General features: G+C 41.4%; 1 protein-coding gene across 2 annotated transcripts in view; it reads left to right on the top strand.

Moving 5' to 3' along the window:
- The window catches only part of LOC149174608 (amino-acid permease BAT1 homolog), a 257,768-nt gene that overhangs the window by 149,903 nt on the left and 86,029 nt on the right, over nucleotides 1-21,836 (top strand). For both annotated transcript variants that reach the window (XM_089419360.1, XM_089419359.1), the window contains 3 exons: nucleotides 12,493-12,511; nucleotides 12,754-12,973; nucleotides 13,072-13,253. In XM_089419360.1, coding sequence (XP_089275486.1) covers nucleotides 12,493-12,511; nucleotides 12,754-12,973; nucleotides 13,072-13,253 — 421 coding nt within the window. The remainder of the gene's footprint in view (nucleotides 1-12,492; nucleotides 12,512-12,753; nucleotides 12,974-13,071; nucleotides 13,254-21,836) is intronic.

Consider the following 21,836-nt stretch of genomic DNA (forward strand, 5'->3'; position numbering starts at 1 on the left):
AATTTCGAAATCTTCGAATGAAAGTATGTCGATGCCAGGTTCCGTAGCCTAGAATTTGTGGTCGTTGTTAAAAATGTTTATTGATTTAGTTTCTTGTCAAGATTTCATTTATGCTAGGTTCATGAGCCTGGAGTTTGTAGTTTTTCATTATAAAGAAAGCATATCTTTATTTAGTATCGTCAAAAATTCCTTTGACATTAATGCGGTCAATTAAGCTTCTCGTTAGCATGCATAGTCAAATTTGCAGTTACACATGAGCGATGGTGCATGGACAGATGCCCTTTCAAAATCAATTCTCATATGTGCTCTGGATGCCGGGTTGCAGAGTGCCGTCTATACTCTTCGACATTAGGCCAGTCCAGATCAAGTTCTGACTTGGAAGAATTCATTTTCGAAAACTCGTCGGATTAAAGGCAAAAGAAATCCCGTGCGGAGGTTTCAAGATGTATGAAATGAATAGCACAGATTCTGATCCACGGAGAAATCAAAGGCAACAATTTAATCAGCGTATCCACAACGTTCGGAATTTCAGGGGATAAAAACAAAGCAAAACAGAATTTATGAAATTAAACAGCGTTTCTTAAAATGCCATGGAATTTCAGGCTATTGAAGAAGAAAAAGGCCAAAATTCGTGAAATTTAAACAGAGATGCTTTAGATTTCCCCAGCGGATAGAATTTCAAGGGAAGAAATAGGGCAACAACTAAAATTGACGAATTCGTGAGCAGAGATTCTTTAAAATTCCCCGCTAGACGAAATTGCAAGGGATAAACGAAGGAAGAACTAGCCATGCATGCATGGGCCCATAGGCCTCAAGGTTCAACATAGCTCTGATACCAAGTGTAGGGACCATACGGACATATATACATTTTTTTTTTATCACAGTAAAATACAACTAGAAGAGGAAAACATTGATATTTCAAATTTATTCAGCACTGTCTAACACATTCCTGAATTTCATTTCACTAAACATATCATAAAATTTACATATATTTAACTAAGGCCATACAAAAATCATACAAAATAATATTGCAACACATATGTACCATTCACCAGAAGATGAGACTCCACTTGATTTGCCGTTACTTCTTCCCTTGTTGCCGGTCACCTCCGAGAGTGAATGACGACGTACTTGATCCGAATGCGATGACCCACCGGTTAACATCCCAACCTACTCCTTGGGTACTCTTCTTCCCCGCAGACCCCCGCGCTGCAATGGGGTTGTACAATGGAGGAATGCAATAGCTGGTAGAGGAGAGCACTCCTTGGCTCAAGAGTCCCCTCTCTAAAATCCTCTACCTCACCAAACTCACTATAGTTTCGTAATCACTGCTCTGACATAGTCTCTTCCATCCAACAATAGGGTTTCCATAAAGTCCCTTCTCCCATGGCTTGCCTCTTCTTTTATAGGTGTTCTCATAGGTAACACTTGGCATTTCATGCATAATTTTTTTTTTTTTTTTATAATTCAATAGTTTGATTATTCACCCACCCATGTGTCACTCTCTCATCAAGGGTCTCCAAAATGATTTATTTAAATTTTAAAAAACTAATATTTTCCTCACCTCAACAAGATTCTTATTTCTTCTCCTAGCTGCCTCTTGATCCCCCTTTTTACTTCTTAATTTGTGTTCATTACTAAAGTCAATTAATGAGTCAAGATTTGATCCCCTATCTACTCCCTAATTTAACTCAAGTTATCTCCTAGATGGATATTCTTATGTTGGTTGTTGCCGCATGGAGGTTCTCTACATTTCTCTAAAATTTAATTTATTAATCTTATTTTAATTCACTATCCTCTTCTCTTAATTAGGTTTAACTATTTTAGGATTAATCTTTATCCTTACAATTATGTCCCTCTTTCCCCTTTTATGTAATTAAACTACATAATCTACCTACTATTTTCCAACATGGGAAGGGCAGAGTTTTTAAGGTAACCTATTTTATCTCTTCCTATGATCCTCTTAACCCAAGTTTCATTTTTTATTTAATTACCTCGGTTTCTAACATCATTTACCCTTGATGTAAATTTACCTAGTTTTCATTTCTTGATTATATTTATCAATTTATTTTTAATGATTCCAAGGGTGCCACACCACTTGCCTTTCAAGCATTCAGTGACTACGAGGGGAAAGTATAGGTGAAACCACATAGACCACTATCATCTCTTATGTTGCCTGCTATAGTGAGATTAATGGTGTCGGGGATCAAGGAATCCGCCTTGATGCATGCCCCCTGGTAAAATCCTCATGAGCGACCCAACTTTGGGACCTGCCCTCATGACATCGTGATCTTCAAGGCGAAGGTGTTTCAACCTTTTCAGCCCAAGTCACGGCGGGTGTGCTAGTGGGTGAGATCAGGGACACTGTCCCACCCCTCCCATGTAGTTCCATCCACTTGTACAACCCCATCACCCATATGTGAGTCATTCGGCCAAGCAACTAATCTGTGCCTGCAACCACTAACATCTCATTAGAATATAGATAAACATATATAGCAGGGTTCAAAATTGACTTTGAATTTCAAAGATAAAATAATATAATTTTTCCATCAAACCAGTTGTCGTCACTCGTCATATGCGAGTGCCTCTGGTGGTTTGCTGCCATACTCAATAATCATCAGTAACAAGGTTTCTTAGTGTTAGTCATTGTCATAATAGCATCATTAACAACACCTAGTCATTTGCATCATTGTTCATTGTAAGCCCGAACTAATGTAAGTAGGTAACATAGGGGACACATCCATCATGGCTATCATCGTCAAAACATCAATGGAAACATACATATCCATTAAGCTATCAACCTCGTAACATCAATAGAAAAATACCTATCCATCAATTTATCATCATCATGATTTTAATAGAGAGCATACATATCCTTTACTGCCATCATCATCATAAATTCAATAGAGACCAAACTTAACCATTTAATGTTATAATCATCATAATACCAATAGATAACATACATAATCATTCATGCTATCTTCATCATAATATCAATGGAGAGCATACATAAACATCACAACCATGAATATCTCAATCACTAATAATGGCGTCATGTGCCTGGATCCTTAACCTGAGTTCCTCAAAGAAAAATGTGTGGGCCTTAGGGTTAAACAAATGTTAGTGACATATCATTGCCAGTCCACTAGAGCGGGGCACTACACTTTCGTTTCTCCTGCTTTCCCTCAGATGCCAGGGCAACATCCTCCTGTTCCTCCTTCTTGATTTTGACCCACTTGTCGTTGATTCTTGCCTTGGTTAGCCTTCTGATCTCTTCCTGACAAAGAGCTGCCCACAGTTCCTCTCAATCTGGAATGGTCGATCTGCCCAGTATGCTCTGGGCAAATACCTCCCAGTCCTCTGAGACTGTGTTCAATGCGGTTCTCACCATTAATTTTCCTGATTCAGTGTGGCCCCTATGGAAGTCGGCTGATCCCAGATCTCCTTCAATCAACCGAGGAAGATATCGATCTGTTCTCCTTTCTGCATCTGATATGATCGCAACTGGTTTTCTAGTAGCATCTTCTTTGCACGGAAGTATGCTGATACAATTTCGTCAAGGCCTTCCACATCGCATTTGCCGTGTCCTTCTCGGCAATATGTGGAACTACATGGTCCTTGACCCCGTCAAGGATGATGCTCTTGGCCCTCGCCATTACCTCCTCGTACTTATCGTTCTCAGCCGGGTCAACTGGGATTGCTATCGTTTTCAGGGCGAAGTCCTTTGAGATAATTCCTGTTTAAAATGAACAAGATCTTGGCCTTCCATGCTACGAATTTTGAGGCTCTGTCCAGTCTGTCTTGATCTCTTTCCCCGTTCATTGCCATCTCGCTGCTCCTCTTTCGAGTCTCTCTACTTCCCTCCTAGAAGTTCTCGGTGTGACTCCCTCCGAGCCTCGATTTCACTCCTGGAAACTCCTCTGCCAATGTCGAGATGCCCCCACTCAGATCATTAGTGCAGCTACACCACTGATCCGGATTTCTTGGCTAGAAATCCTCGGTAGCAATTCCCTCCTCCTTGGTCTTGCCTTGTTAGGTACTGTTCTGACCACAGTACCCCACTAGCTTCACTCCGCAGCTTCTCCACAGGCTCCTATGCCCCAGCAAACTGAAGGTTAGAGCCTCTAGACTCTGCACAATCCCGACACCAACAAAGTTTGCACCCCCTGGCCATGGGCGTCAATCCTTTCTGACTGAGAAAGATGACCGGGCACTGCGTAGATCAGGTCTACTCCTTTTTGCCACTACGTTGATCCTTCTCTCGACTCAAACTTGATGATGCAGGCACTGCGTCACCCCTTCTTTGCTGCTTTTCCGCTAGGAACAACTTCTGTGACTCGGGACAACTGTTTTTACTGTTGCTTCTCTGCTCGGCTGATGCCCTCAGTTCTCTCGGATCTGCAACCACACTCTGATACCATGTTGGAATTTCTAAGTCTAACTTAGAAATCCTTCTTGTACTTTCTGATTTATTTCTTCCTACTAGTTCTGTTAATTAACAAGTTATTTACCATGTAAATACTGAAAATAAATATAAGTATAGTCTCAACACATACAGATCATCAACTGAAGGAAAAACAAGCACACAAGTGACACTGTTATTTTTGGACTAATTTCCTTGGAAAAACCCAATGCGGGAAAACCGGTGTAGCTATATGAGGGTTTTACTATTAAGCAGTTTTAGAATACAATCTGGGTGCCAGAAATGGCTCACCCAACAAAGAATGCCTTCGGTAGTAGTACCTCTTAGTCGGAGACAGCTATCAACCCCAGTCTGTCCCACAAAATCTCCTAGCGTCAACCTCTAGGGTCTACGTCAGCCTCTCTGGCCCAGCGTCAGCGTCTCTGGCCCAGCGTCAACCTCTCTGGGCTCTGTGTCAGCCTCTGGAGCCTCTGCATCTCCCATGCTGGCCATCCTCAGGCTCTGCGCAGCTCCTCGCTACCTCTGCGTGGCCTCTGGCTGCTTCTGCGTGGCCTCTAGCTGGCTGTGCATCAACCCTCTCTCGGCTTATGCACTGATGCTCCCGGTACTATCTCTGCCTCTCTGCTACTGCATTCATTGCATTTTAGTTGCAACTCTGATCACTCCTTCGATTTCCTCAGCAAGCCCTGCCTCAGAAAATTGAATTCTTGAACAACTCGGTGTGTTGTCCAAGTGACCCTCAAGCCTCCTCTTATACTTTTCTCATTGATAATTCAACGGCCGAGATTAAGTCCCTAATCAACGGCTAAGATTAAATCTGGCTTGATCCATGACTTTTGGACCATTCTAACTTAGTTTTATATTAATTCACATTAATATTTTATTTTCCTTAAGTTATATTTAGGGACTCCATTAAAAATATTAATTATTTTAATATTTCCCAAACTTATTAGATTCTGCCCAAACCATTTCTTAGTATTGGAGATCTCATGTGCTTTAGCCTTTCCACCAATTTTCATGGCTAGAGCACATTCGATGCTACCCCAAATCAACACTAACAGGGCAAGACCAAGGAGGAGGGATTTCGAGAAGGGAAATCGAGACTCAGAGGGAGTCGAACCGAGAACTTCCAGACGAGAAGTTGAGAGACTCAACAGGAGTCAAATAGAGGACTTCCAGGAGGGAAGTAGAGTGACTCGGAGGAGTCGGAAGGAAAGCAACATAATAGCCGTGAATGGACTGAGAGATCAGGATAGGTTGGACGGAGCATCCAACTTTGTGGTTTGGAAAGCGAGGATCTTGTCCATTCTAGACAGATATCGCATCAAGGACTTCGCCTTGAAAACAATAGCGATCCCAGTTGACCCAACTGAAAATGAGAAGTACGAGGAGGCAATGGCCAGGGCGAAGTGCATCATCATTAATGGGGTCAAGGATCATGTGGTGCCGCATATTGCCGAGAAGGACACAACAAAGGAGATGTGGGATGCCGTGAATAAATTGTACTAGCATACTTCCATGCAGAGGGAGATGTTACTTGAAAATCAGCTGCGGTCATACCAGATGCAGAAGGGAGAGTAGATAGATGTCTTCCTTAGTCGATTGAAGGAGATTCGTGACCAACTAACTTCCATAAGGGCCGCCACGCCGGATCAAGAATTGATGGTGAGGACCGCATTGAATGCAATCTCAGAGGATTGGGAGGTATTTGTCCAGAGCATACTGGGCAGGTCGAGCCTTTCAGATTGGGAGGAATTGTGGGCGACTCTTCGTCAAGAAGAGATCAGAAGGGTGACCAAGGCGGGGAGTAGCGAAAAAGGGGTTAGAATCAAGAAGGAGGAAGAAGAGGATGCGACTCTACCATCTGCGGGGAAGCAGGAGAAGAGAAATAAGAAGGACCTCTCTAAGGTCAAGTGCTTCCATTGTGGGGAATTGGGTCATTTTGCGAACCAGTGTCCTAGGAAGAAGAGCAAGGAAGAGGCTTTTGAGACCAAGGCAGCGCCAGCGAGGGCAAAGAAAGAAGTCAAGGAGGATGACGATTGTGCAATGAGTGCTCATATGCCACTTGAGAAAAAGTGGGGAGACATCGAACTGTAGTTAGGAGGACTACAGGTGATGAGGGGCAGGATCCTCGAGGTACCCAACCTCTTGGATTATACCTTGCTACGGGAGCCACGAAGAGGAGTAGCAGGACTGGCGGATGTCGGTAGAGACAAATGCGGATGGAGCGACAGAGAGTGCTACAGTGCAGGAGTCCTCGGACAACGTGAGGCTAGTAGGTTGCAACAGTGCGAGAGGCACGAGAGCGTTGCATCAGTGTAGGATGACACAGAGAGGTGTGCAACGGTGCGAGATGCAGGGAGTTGTTGCAGCAACGCAAAGGTCAGTAAAGGGAGCACTTGTTGGTGGCAGAGGGAGCTTCAGCATCGGGAGTGTCTCTAGCCTGACAGGGATGTCAGAGTTGGGTGGATCAGTTACTTACTTCTTAGTCACCGAGTTGCAGTGCAGTAGCACGATACAACATGATGAGAGGGGTTGCAGTGCAGATGCAGTGCTGGGAGGATGGACCAGCAGTAGCACGATGCAGAGGGCGCTGTCTTACGAATGCAGCAGTGGTAGTGGCAGGGCCATGGACAGCAGTACAGGATGCAGCAGTGCAGAGGATGTTGGGCGGGGAGACCTAGCATCAACACAGGGACCGATGTTGGATAATCAGGGTGATGCTCAGTGTGGAGTATTACTAGAGTACAATCCTCGCTAAGAAGGAGTGTTGATTTGAGGTAGCATCAGATGTACTCTAGCCATGAAAATTGGTGGAGAGGCTAAAGCACATGAGATCTCCAAGACCCAAAAATGGTCTGGGCAGATTCTAACCGGTTTGGGAGATACTAAAATAATTAATATTTTTAATGGAGTTCCTAAGTCTAAACTTAGGAAAAATAAAATATTAATGGGTATTAATATAAAACTGGGTTAGAAGGTTCCAAAAGTCATGGATCAAGCCAAATCTAATCTTAGTCGTTGATTAGAGATTTATCTTGGCTGTTAATGGACCAATGAGAAAAGTATAAGAGGAGGCTTGAGGGTGAGTTGGAGAACACACCAGAGTGATCAATCATTCTATTCTCTAGAGCGGGGTTTGCTAAGAGAGATAGAATCAATGATCATAAGCGAGGGGTAGTGAATACATAGCAGAGACTCGAGAGGCAGAGTTGGTACCAGAGAGACAGTGCAAAGCCCATAGAGGTTGACGCAGAGGCAACTGGGTGCTATGCAGAGCCAGCCAGGAGCTGCACAGAGCCAGGAGAGGCCAACATGTGAGACGTAGAGGGTTTAGGGGCTGACGTAGAAGCTCCAGAAGCTGACGCAAAGGATAGCAGAGCTGATGTAGGGCCAAGAGGCAGCTCTGGAAGGATTTCATGGGATAGACTAGGTGCTGGTGAGCCAGATAGGGTGACGCAGTGCCTATTAGAGTGACGCAAAGCAGTGGAAGTTGTAATTGTTGCTGTGGGATTGTCATCCAGTGATTATTTAGCTGAAATATCTGTTTTTGAGGAGACGTACTACTGCCGAGGGCATTCTTTTTTGGGTGAGCCATTTCTGGCACCTTGGTTGTATTATGAAAACTGCATAATAATAAAACCCTCTGAATAGCTGCACCGGTTTTCCCGCATTGGGTTTTTCCGAGGACATTGGTCCAAAAATGACGGCATCACTTGTGTGCTTGTTTTCTTTCAGTTGATGATCTGTAGATGTTGATACTTTACTTGTGTTTATTTTCAGTATTTACATGGTAAATAACTTGTTAAGTAATTAAACAAGTAGGAAGAAATAAACCAGATAGTATAGGAAGAATTTCTAAAGGGTTAAACATAGAAATTCCAACATGATGTCATGCATGAAATAGGCTCCAAGTGGCATCTCCAAGTGCTATGAGCATTCAATGTGGTGTAGTAGCATGTAAAAATCATGATTTGAGGGTTGGCCCTCACTTCTACCTCAATGGATCCCTATGGTCCCAAAATCTGGTTGGGGCACCACAAAGTGGTCTCCTTGGGTCTCCAATTATGAAAAGTGTCCATCTCTTCTCTAGCATTGAGGGCTTTGTAGGTGCTACAAGCCCTCCCATGTCTTTGAAGGTGAGACTATCCTCATCTGAGCCTTGAATCAACTGCCATCCCTCATAAGGTGCTAAGGCTGGCCTGGGGGCATGCTGGGTCCAGGTATGTCATCCCGAAGAATCATCAAATCTATTACAAAGTGGCAGAACGTCCTAGGTGTAGGGTCATGTGTGATATGTTGTTGCTGCTAGGAGGCCCAAGGCTCTCAACCCTTCACCTTTTAGTGCCAATATACTTCTCGAATGGCTTGGGTACCCGTGGGTAAGGTGCCCAAGACATGGGTTGTTGAACCACCTGACAATCACAACATAGATTCTAAGCAACCAATCATTTAGGAGAAAAATCATTATTGCATCTAAGTGAACCAAGCTTGAATATAAAGGGTTATTTAATACTTCAAATAAGGATTTCCTTCCAAAATCAAGGCCTTGGGCTTGCAATGGTGTTTCCTCCCTTGGTAGGAGTGGGTAAAGGACAACCCTATTAGGTGTTTATAGCCCCGAAGGGGAAGTAACATTTCTTTAGTCCACCCTTCAATTGATAGGTGTTAGTGAATAATAATGATGGTATGGAGGGGAGAAGAATTCATGGTCAAGTGCCATGGTCAAAGGTACTGGCTGATGGGATCCACATCTTGAGTGTATAGATGTGAGGAGGGAGCAATCATGGATGCATGAGTTACCAACTCAGCCTTTGTTTTTTCCACCCCTCTTGTGCACCTTTTACTTTTGCTTGATTTTTTCTTTGTATTACTGCTCATAGCTCAAGGGTTAGAGCTTGCTTCGAATGATATAGCAATTGTATCACCCCCTAATGGTGAGTCAGTTCATCGCTCATTAGGTTTGGGGCATGCCAGGGTTCCTTTTTATGATGTAATGGAACAACTTGTGCTCAGGAACCGGGTGATTGCCTTAATGAGTGAGGTAGAGCTCATGCTAGGCTTTTTCCCACGTGCTAATGTGTATGTCCCTAGCCATCTTTTGTATTTCAAAATTCTTTCCTTTATTTTTCCTGTGGCCATGATATGCTCTTTCTGTTTCTTTTAACTTCATCAAATATCAAGGGCAAAGTTTGCAAGCCCCACCCATGTATATGAATGTATGGGTGCCAAATCCCAAAGAAAAAACGGTCAGTTGAACCCGAAGAATGGATGTGAGATAAGGTCTTTGTAATGTATGATGGAAAGTGTTAAGTATGACAAGGGGATAGATGGAACTACACTATCTCAATCAGGGCTTCCCAAGTAGTGCCCCTTCTATACCCATTGGGCGATTAGAGGAGGTGCCATTGGATTAGGATCGAAGATTAACCCCCCCCCCCCCACACATTTAAGGTGAGAGAACAAGAGCACGGTCAAAACCCATCCTTCTTCCAGATCACCCCATAATCCATATCAAATGCGCAAATACAAATAAGCATGAGCACTTGATTGCAAAATGATTAAAGTACCTTTTGATCGGAAGCCCACCTTTGCCCATGTGCTCATGCTGGATAGGTGAGAAGCATATGGTTGATGCAAGTGGTGGAGATATAGTGGCATATCATCGGCTAGTGGTGGCTATTAGGGGTTGCTAGCTACATGGTTGGTCGGCTGGTTGTCACGGATAGGACAAAAGTTTTTTCCTATAGGGTTACCCATTTTGGTGGATAACAATGCCAACGACTATGTTGAAGATTAGGAAAGTCCACACATGAGGCACATGGGAGGCTCAAAGAAGGGGCAACTCCCCTAAAATCAACTCCAATGGTCATATGGGAGGTCTCCAATGCATAATCTCCTCCTCAAACTATGCCAAGATTATCCTAAATTCAAGGGAATCCCAAGATGATCCACATGTGACAAATGGATTCCTAAATAGCTAAGTAATGCATCTTCCAATGTGGACATTTCATCGAACTATGTGACACATGCCTTCAAATATGTGAAAAGGTTGAGCATTCCAAGATCTATGACATTGCATGGCATGGATAGTCTAAATGCATGAAGAAGGGCCCTCAAATACCTAGGTCATTGTGACCAATGTATTGGGAGTTATGTTTTCGCATGAAAATATGTAGTGTGATGTCAAGTGATGGATACATGTCAAGAGTCCCAAAGTGCTACAGAGATGATCATCTAAGCCAAAGTGTGACAAAACAATAGGGAGATCCATCCTTAAGAATAAAGTAAGTGTTCTCTCTAGGTATAATAACTTTTAGAATGCATGAAAAACACTTTTACATAATGGTAAAGTCAAAAACCTAGGGTATCCCTAAGTCATGTGTCATAGTAGATCCACTCCAAGACCTTCGCACACACGTCCGTCATAAATCACCTCCAAGAGATGGTTAGTGTGAGCCATAAGGGCATGTACAATCTTGAAATGGGGATTAAGAGGATGGGTCATGAAGAACCACAAAGGGTCTAGAGTAACCGCCCATATTGAAAAACTACTTTGCATAGATCACTAAGCCTAGTCTAGTACAATACATAAAATACAATGGTCACACTTTTGGCTGATCATGTTACATAACACATATCATCACCATGGAACATCTGATCATAGTACTCTCGGCTTTGACATCATGTCAAGATTGGCACAGGATTTGCTCATATGCTAGATATACCTGATGAAGGAAATGAAGTACAATTGAAGTGAAATTGAGGGGTGACACCGTGCATTTGATTTATTTTTTTATTTTAAGTAACAAAAGATTAGTTCTTTTTCCCAATTTTCAACAATATTTAGCTACTTTTTGGTGACTTTGCCATGCTCCAAATCTTGTGTTGTTTTCTTGCACTTAATTATTAGACACCCTACTTTGACAAACTAATAGAACTTCGATTCTTAGTTCTGGTTTTCCATTTACCTGAATCTGTAATTATAGATGCTTTGTCACCAAAGCTATGTATGTTTTTGACATTGTTTTAAGTGCTTTGAGGGTGTTGATTGTGCATGAATGTATAGGAAGTATAACATATCAAATATCACCAACTTAAATCAAAGTGAAAATACAACTTACCTTGTCTTTTCTTAGCTCCACTTTAAATAAAAGGACTTGGTAAATGGTTCTAATTTTAAGTCATTAAATATGTGAACAAGAACTAAATTTCATCAACATAAACCAGCAATTGTTCTTTTAGTTCACTAGGCCCATTCACTTGTGTCTGATATTTATCTTTTGAGCTAGGAATATATACATGAAATTGGACTGAAGAAAATGTGTAATAAAAGGTTTCCAAGGCCATTCATTAATCTATAAGATAAAATTGTTCTCTTAAAGAACTTGAAAATGCTTTCTCCCTTCATGGTTAATTCTTAATGGTAATGTTGCTTATTGTATTGGAATCTTTTGTGAGCATCATAATGTTATGAGCAGATCCATAGTAAATCATTTTTTGAATTATGTAGCTGTTATTCTGCATTAATGATCAAAGTTTTAAATGTTAGCATGGTTGACAAACTATAGAAGTTTTGTGTTTCAGAAAAAAACTGATGATAGCAGGGGTTATTGCTGATAATGACCACCATCAATTAAACCCCAAGTCTATAGGTCAGGCTTGTAGTGTGTTCTTCAACCATATGTAATTGGTTTAGTATGAGCTGTAGGTTTACAATATGCACCATGACACTAAACTTCTCCATTTCTACAAATTAGGCTTTTCATTCAAGAGAATACTGTTCATTTGGGAACCCTCAATAGGCTTGTCAATCTGAGCATTAGAAGGCTTAATAACCATCAGCATGGCAGCTTATGTAGGACACTTATGATGCCTCTCAAGGCACAACAAGGTGTTCCTAAATGATTGGTATGGACATGGATGCAGATTAAAATTATTGCAGTGAAGATTTTTTCATAATGTTGTTGCAAAATAATTTTTGAGGCACGACATAACTTAGTAGAGAGTTGCATTTACTATTAATACTTGATTTTTTTATCCTAACACATCTTTTATGTTCCTTACAGGTTTAACATAGTTGGCCAGGTTTGTCAAATCACACTCTTCCAATCAATGAATTAGTTTCATATTTGCTGATAAGGACTTCGAACAATTTGGAGTTGCATTTTTGGTTGTATGTTGAATTCTCATTTTAATAAATTTAGTTTTCTTCATAGCACAAGGTTATCATTTCAATAATTTTGTTTTGTGGTTAGCATGCTATTCCATATTTGTGACCTTTTGCTTCGATATATATTTATCATTGCTATGATTATTCTACTTCACAGTGGGCAGTGACGACAAGTGTAGACTTCTCTCTTGCTCAAATGCTTCAAGTAATTATCCTTCTTAGTACAGGAGGCATCAAAGGAGGTGGATATGAAGCTTCAAAATATGTGGTCATAGGTCTTCATGGGGGCATCCTTTTAGTTCATGCAATTATAAATAGCTTTCCGATTACTTGGTTATCTTTTTTTGGAACATTAGCTGCTGCGTGGAATATTCTTGGTAAGTATGCGAGTCTGCAAATATATTTGCACTATAGAGTTCCAATATTTTGTGTATTGAATTCAACTTTTAGGACTAAAACAAGCTTCACTTTCCAGGTGTTTTTATTCTTATGATTCTTATACCGACTGTAGCTCCTCAGAGGGCTAGTGCTGAATTCATTTTCACACACTTCAACAGTGAAAATGATGTTGAAATTCATAGTAAACCATATATTTTTGTCCTTGGACTTCTAATGAGTCAATACACTTTGACAGGATATGATGCTTCTGCTCACATGGTAAGAACCAATTTTGTTTTATTGCTTTTCTAGTTTTGGTAACATGACTTGCAATGAAAACAGTTATTGATGTTACACATGTCTAACGTGATATTGCTTGCAGAAAAATTACAGTCTTCTATCACTATGATTGTTACAGTTTTGGTCTTTCATGCCTCTAACCGTTCATATTTTTCATTTATGTGCAAGTATTAGTAGTATGACTTTTGTAGCATTAAATTGACCATTTTCTCTAGATTAACACACTTCATGCCAATTTTTCCAACAAACATTGGCACTTTTCATTGTGTTCCCTATAAGAATTTATCCAACACATTCAAATGTGATTATGTTTTACTATTTAATAGAAGTGGAAGTAGGGAATAATATTTTTAAATTATCCATTTAGAATTAGATTTGTTACACATTCATTATTGTTTGGACTGTGCATGATTTTAAATTGACTTCATTAAACCTTAGAGATAAGCACATCTATGAAAAATATTTTCAAGGATGACATTTCCCTTGGAGTAACCCTTTTAGGTATTCTGCTTAATTGTGTGGTAATAAATTATTTGAAGAGAAATTTACTAGCAAAGGATTGGTTATAAGCATGAGATGATATGTTACAATGGGCACTGGTTTGTTTCTATTACCTTTTTCTATCTTCAGTGTTAGATGTTATGCCAATAGCCTTGTTCATCATTCTTTGATCCATGGCCAAAGTATGAAAGTCATCTCAAAATTTTGAAAGTTGGTTCCAAAGTCAGTACATTACCTCCCACGGTTTGAAGGTCACCTTGAAGGTTTGAATGTTGGCCCTTATGGTTTGAACTTTGGAGGTCGACCTAGATGGTTTCAACAACAACCTCAAGTTTGACCCTTTAGTACTGTTACCACCCAAATTAGCAGTCTTGTCAAGGTTCTCACAAGATGCTAAGATAGAACACATAGGACAAGTGCTCACTGTCACCTTGGCACAAGTCCCCACTCTCTAAGCCCAACTCCTACTAAAAGGCCATGGAAGGATTCCATACACAATATGCTTCACTCAAGATATTAGTAGACTAGTGCCTAATAATGGAGTCTAGGATGAAGATGGGAGTTGATAACTGTAAATTATGCTAATATGGAAAGTGATATTAAGCCAGGAATTAATGGAGACCAGCAATTGAAAATCACTCACAACTCAAGATATTCAACTATTATAAACCCAAAAGAGTGAGTAAAGAATGTCCGTACCAAATAAGGAAGATATTACTGAGTTGTACCTTTGATAAGGAGCTATACTGTGTAAATTTGTTGGATGTCCCGTAGCTTTAGATATGAAAAAATGCAGAAAAACACGAAACAACAAGGTAAACCCCCCTTTGAGGACACCCAAAAGTGTGTATAAACTCTAGATTGATGATCTAGGGGTGGTGGAAGTTAAGACAACAAAAATGTAACAATATGTGACCTCATAAGCTTTATATCTGCAACAAAATCTGAGTTTACATCAAGCTGAATACTACTGGTAGAGGTTTGGGGACAAATCCCCTTTGGGTCAAACCCAGAAGTTTATTCTAGTGATGTTTTATGAGTTCTAATGGCTGGAATATATCCTAAATAGCCCCAGAATACTAAAGATATGCTTGTAAAACATTTATGGAAATTAGACAAGGGAATGGATGAGTAAAACTTACTTGGAAATGCTCCTTGCACTTACAAATTTGCCAGATCTAGTTTATGATCTACTGTAAATAATTGTAGATCTGCAAAATACTCAATGTATCTTACTGAGATATATGTAGTAAGTGCAGAAATAAAAGGTACATCTCTCCCTTGGATGAAATATGAAATCTGAGCTCAAAACCCCCAAGGGTCAACTAGCTATCTCAAGGTAAAAATTGGAAACTCAAGCTGGTGAAATATTTTTTATTTTTATTTTATAAAAATAGAAAAAGGATATTTGAGATTTTTTGTATAAATTGGTTGCTATAAATGTGGCTTACCTTGGCCCTGTTGATTTGGGGTAGCATCGGATGTGCTCCAGCCACGAAATTTAGTGGAGAGGTTGGGGCACATGAGATCTTCAATATCCAGAAAGGGTTTGGGCAGATTCTAAACAGATCAGGATATATTAAAATAATTAATATTTTTAATGGAGTCCCTAAGTCTAACCTTAGGGAAAATAAAATATTAATGTGTATTAATATGAATCTGTGTTAGAATGGTCCAAAAGACATGGATCAAGCTAGATCTAATCTTAGCCGTTGATTAGGGACTTAATATCGGCCGTTGAGATGTCAACAGGAAAAGTATAAGAGGAGGCTTGAGGGTCACTTGGAGAATACGCCAGAGTGATTAGTCATTCTATTATCTAGAGTAGGGTTTGCTAAGAGAGATAGAATCAGTGATCGGGAGAGTAACTGAGGGGCATTGAGTACATAGAAACATAGAAGACAGAGATTGTGCTAGGAGAGCAGCGCAACAGCCAAGGAGAGTGACACAGAGCCAGCAAGGGCTCACGCAAGGCCATGCTGAGGCAGCCAAGTGCTGCGTAGAGCACTAAAGAGGCCAACGTGTTTACGCAAAGGCCCATAAAGCTGATGTAGGGCCTCCTGGGGCTAACGTAGGGCCAGCGTGAGACAGAGAAGGGCTGACGCAGTCCAAATTGGGCAGACGTTGGGGTTGCAGAGTAGTGTTGTGCTGAGGAGCTGCCGGAAGGATTTTCCGGGGTTTCAACTAGGAGATTTCTCTCAAACTATGAGGTATAGCCGCTAAGGAAATTCTCTGTTGGGTAGGCCAGTTTCGACACCCAGATTGTACTCTGATATTGCTTAATAAGAAAACCCTCAGATCGCTGCACCGGTTTTCCCACATTGGGTTTTTCCGGGGACATTGGTCCAAAAATAATGGTGTCATGTGGTGTGTTTGTTCTTCTTTCTTTTAGTTGCTGATCTGTAATATGTTGAGCATGCACTGGTGTTTATTTTCAGTATTTACTTTGTAAATAACTTGTTAAAGAAAAATAATAAGTATGTAGGAATAAATCAGAAAATGTGCATGAAGGGTTTCTAAACTAAGTAAACTTAGAAATTTCAACAGGCCCAATATTAGCTCTTCAATTGTTGGGTTGTGAATCACAACCCCTTACAGATTAGCCTCGCAATTTAGGACAAGAAATAAGCTTAGAGTCAGAAGACTAAACGCCTCCACTCTTGTCTAATATAGCTCCAAATATTACCAAGTCCAACCAGGAGTGATTCCTTGTAAAATACCTCTAGTGTCTAAGTCGACTATGGGATTGGATGAGATTTTCTCCTAGTTGAAGATATCCTCGACAAGAATTTGTCCAACTACTTGGATCCAATATCACCAACTGCTAATAAAGTGAATAATAAGGACTATCACCTTGATTATTCCTTCTGTGTGACTTGTAGCACCATTACCCACACCATAAGTGGGTGACCCCACAAGATTTTTTTTTCACCCACACTTTGCATCTAGCCAGTGAGCCAATAGCCCTTGAAAGCTACCACTAGCCGATTACGTGCGACTATTCATATCCGCCACCTGCATCATTCATATGATTTCTCACCCATCTCGCAGGAGCACATGAATAAAGGTGGGCTTCCAACCAAAAGGTACTTTATTCATTTTGCAATCAGATGCTTATGCTTGTTTGTACTTTGGGATTTGGTAATGGATTATGTGGTGACATGGAAGAAGGAGAGGTTTTGACCATGATCCTATTCTCTCACCTTAAATGGGGGGTTAGCGTTCAACCCTAATCTATTGGGACCTCCCTTAATGGCCCAATGGGCATAGAAGGGCCACTACTTGGGAAGCCTTGATTGAGATAGTGTGTTCCATCTATCTCGATTCCACACTTACCACTCCATCTTACATTACAAGCCCTATATTCGACCTCCATTCTTCAGGTAATTTGGCATCCATACATCCTCATACCTAGGTAGGGCCCAAAACCTGGCCCTAGGAGGTTAATGCAACTTAAAGAAAAGGAAAAAGCATATATTGGCCATAAGTAAAATAAAAGAAAGAATATTAAAATGCAAAATATGGTTGGGACATACACATTAACATGTGGGCAAAAGCCTAGCATGAGCTCTACGTCACCCCTTATGGACATCACCTGGTTCCTGAGCACCATATTGCTCCTTACACCATGAAGGTGTTAGCTACCTATACCAATAGGTTTCATATTTCATGATTGGCTATGAGAGGTCCAAATATGCTCTGCTTTGATGATTCAAAGATCACATATTTCGAAGAGAATCCAATCTGTGCTTATAGCTTGGTATGGACTTAAAATTTTGATGGATGGTCCAACAGTCTAATCTGGATCATTCCATGGTTTAAATTTTCAGTTGTAGAATAGAGAAAGGAGTCTGTCCAAACTGTTTAATCTTGGCAGACAAGTAGTTTAGGTAGAGAAGAAAGGTTCCCAACAGCTTAATCTGGGGCCTTGGAAGAAATAAGGGTAGAAGTAGATAGAAAAAACAAAAGAAAAAGCCAAATAAAAGAAAAGGTAAGTAAGGGTCTGCAAGTCCAAGTGCACCCTCCAAGAAGAAATAAAAAAAAATGCTAGGCAAAGTAGCTGGGTAAGCAGATGGGGTTGCAGAAGTGGTATTCATCCCAGATTGAATCTTGCTGGTTTAAATAAGAAAAGCAAGGCAAAGGAGCATGTCTAATTCCCCAAATTCCCCTTCCACTCTTATTACTAACATCCCTTCATCCATGGAGATTGATGAGAAATTTCCAAGGTTTTGTGATAGTCCTTGTTCATTTAGAAGCCACATTTCTTGTCTAAAATCTTTTCATTTTGATCTACTCCCTAAGCTAAGTGTTTCTCAAATAAACTTAGCTTTGTCTCCCCTAATCCACTTCTTTCATCCATATTAACTCTAACTTTACTATATAAATCCCCTATATCACCTTTCCCCTACTAGTATAAACACCATGGTGTATAAACCCCAAATTTTGTATAAATATCCCCCCCCCCTTGGCATTATAGCCAATAAGTTCTATATCAGGGATCAAATGACACCTGGTCATCTTGATAAACCTAACTCTAACCCTCCTCCCCCTTTCTGAATCCATTTTTAACCCATTACACCCCATTTGCAAACATAAACCTTGTAAAAAACCTTGCTTTACCCTTACCAAAACCCATTTTTGTGATTTTCCAATGGTTCGGGCGCATATATGTGATTTTCCAAATGCACCGAAAAACCTTACAAAAACCCATACCCTAAGGTTTTTCCACCGAGCACAGATCCTGAAATAAATATTAAAATAACCCCGTCCCTTCCGTATCGGCCGATCATTTCATTGATCCGACCGACAGCCGTCCGATTTAGGGCCTCTAATCCAACGGCTCTCATCCATGTCGGAGCGGCTCCGACGTCCGCCAATTACCCCGTACCGGTCGAGCACCTTAACCCCCCCCCGTCAACCGTCGGATCGGGCCCATGAGATCCGATGGCCCTCATTAATATCGGAGCGGCTTCGATGACGGACAGATACCTTCCGATATCTGTCAGAAGGGTTACGTCATTCGGTCGCCACGCGTCTTCCCCACAGCGCATCGGAGGTACGCCTGACAAATACCTCGTCCGTATCATAAGCGGTGCGATATAAAACCGCTAACCGCTTCCGGTTTCGGTCGTCCCGCTTGTCCAACGTCACTCCCACGTCATCCCACGTCATTGCCACCCTGCCATCGTGTCAACCGCTGCGCCCGACCTTCTGCCAATTTGTCTTGCCACTTCATCATCCCCGTGGACCACTCAGAGCCTGCCACCTCACCTGATGACGTCATGCTGACGTCACCCGGCCCTGACCCCACCGATGACGTCATGCTGACGTCACCAGAAAAGCGCGCCAAAAGTCTGAAAAATCAATATTATAGCCAAATTTCGCGTTTTTTTGGCACTTTTCTACAAAAACGTTTGTTGCTCCTGCATGATTTTTCCACGTCCAACAGTGCACCAACCTGCAGAACTCGACCAGGAGACCGCCAGCGCACCATTTTCACCTGCATTCCTCTCCATTGCTCTCTGAAAACCAGGTATTTATCCTCGAAAATCCTTCCTTCGCCTGGTTTTGTCTGTAAATTGCCAAGGACGATTAAATTTGTGAAAAACATATAATTGACCGGCAGAAATACTTGCGCCTGGCCCCATTTACAATTGTGAACTCGAAAAACACTAGCTGAGCCTTGTTTGCCCCCATTTTCACTAAAAACCATACTCTGTTCGCGCATTCGCGAAAGACTCATTTAAACTGAATTTACCTGCTGAGAAAGACAGAGTGAGGCCAGGCATTGGTCTTATTTAAACTTTAAACAGTATTTCAATTGCTGTTTATCAGAACTACTCTCTGTTCCTTATAAATTCACCTCCCTGGTAAAGAGACACTCCTCTATACTGTCCTGCTCAATTGAAACCACTTTACACTTAATTCAGAATCCTCTTTTTCAATGGAGACACCTGTAGTACTAAATGTTCAGCCTCTGAATGCCCCTCAAAGGAACTTGGAATGGCAAGCCTTGGCAGATATGGATTATCAGATTTCAGAAGAGATGTTGATGAGAACCAAGTTTCATATCCACCTGCTCAATGAACTTAAGGCCAAACATGAAACTGGAGCAGATGTGTTGGGTATATGGGATTCTTTTCTTCCTATTTTTAAGTTGCCTCAAGTCAATCAATTCCCTGATTTGATCCATCTTTGTGCTGAATATTATGACCCTACTCAGAGGGCTGTGTTGGATCCTTCTGGTGCTGCTGTCTTTTACATTACTCCTGAAGCCATCAGGAGCATGCTCTGCTTCAAAACTCAGAGAAAATTGGTCCCCTTGTCACTAGTAGATTTGATAAAACAAGGAGATAGATTGACAGATGCCCAAATCACTAAGCTAAATCAGTTATACATTGACTCTGATTCTGTGCAATATCCTCCTCTGAATCAAGTATACCTTAACCAGTTGGGCAGGGACTTGGTAGATATGATTAGTCCGATTTTGGGCTATAGCTCAATAGAATTGGTAGACCAAACTGTACTGGTAATGATGCTGATGTTCGCTCCGGGCAGACCTCCAGTTTGCTATGATTATGCCACCTACATCTCTGACAAAATACATGAGCAGCTAATGAATTTATCCAGAGAAAAGATGTTCAGATACACCTCCTACATTTACCATTTGATCTTGTACCATCAACATGAGAGATTTCATTTTTCAATCAAAAGAGTGGATGCCCAAGGCAATCCCAGATCAGTGGTTTATTGGTCCTCTGTCTTCCACACTACACCTGATTCTCCATACACTTACTGTGAATTCATAGATTTGTTCGTCCATCCAGCTATGGCAATGCTGATGAGCTCACCTCCTCCGAGACTCACTGATGACATGCAGAGAATTCTTCAGCTATCCAAAGCTTACAGCATTGGGGATTGGTACTTCTACCAAAACCACACCGTCATCAGGATATATGGGTGTGATTTGCCTCCATTCAGATTACCCAAGTATGTGCCTATGAGGCTATTTGCCCTAGAGTACTTTAGGCAATTTGGCCGGGTTGATGTGATTCACTTTTCAGGAAAAGGCAAAAAAGCACAGTTGAAGGTGAAAAGCCAACTGGGCCATTTTATCTATAACGAGAGGGAGCAAGGATGGAAGGAAGCAGATAGAATGCTTGAGTCCCTTGGCCTTCAAACCAGTTTCCTATGGACACCCTATGACCCTAATCATTTTATAACTATGAGGAGGCTCAAATATAAGTTGTCTGCCTATGATCATTATAGAATCCCTCACATTGAAAAATATGCTAACCAAGACAAATGGAGGAGAGGGACCTTAGAAGAGCCCATATCACAAGAAGAGCTAAATCAGAGGGCAGTAAGGAATCTAAGGAAGATGGCTGACCTTGAACTTTGTCCACAGGTATTCACACTTCCGAGCACACAAGTGGGAGCAGCTGCATCTTTCTCAACTGCCAAACAGCAAACTACTAAGGCCACTGAAAATATATCTAGCAAAGGCAAAGAAAAGGAAATGGAGATAGAACAATCACTCCATGGCAAGGAGCAGCCACCTCCAGTGACTCAAGAGCAGGCAGATAAAGAAATGCAGCAGCAGGCAGAGCAACAACAACAACAACAGGAACTGCATCAAGAAGAAGGGCCACATGAGGGACAGCAGCCCTTACAGCAAGAAAGAGTATTTGATACTCCAATTTCCACTGAGCAACAGGCTCAAAACATAGTGCCTCCTAGGCCAGAAACTACCTTCGATGCCTCGGTCCTCCAAACTCCACAGAAAGAGGACATAAACAGAAAAAGGGATAGAGAAACTCCCCTGACATCATCTATAAACCAGGGAGAGAAAAGGCAAAGGTTGAATGACTTTTCTGAGGATGACATAGCAATAAGGCAAGCAATGGGCATGGGCCCACCCAGCAGAGAAGCTTCAGCCAGTTCCTTCCAGCAGGAACAGGACAGAACTATGGGAGGAGAGGTCAGCTCCTCCAGCCAGCAAAGAGAAGGAGAAAGGAGCATCAAGCAGCAGTTTATAGACATCAAAAGGAGGAGTGACCC

This window comes from Pinus tabuliformis, chromosome 4_1, assembly GCF_031772625.1.
Source record: "Pinus tabuliformis cultivar Carrire ecotype Pingquan chromosome 4_1, CPIR1, whole genome shotgun sequence".
Classification (NCBI taxonomy): domain Eukaryota; kingdom Viridiplantae; phylum Streptophyta; class Pinopsida; order Pinales; family Pinaceae; genus Pinus; species Pinus tabuliformis.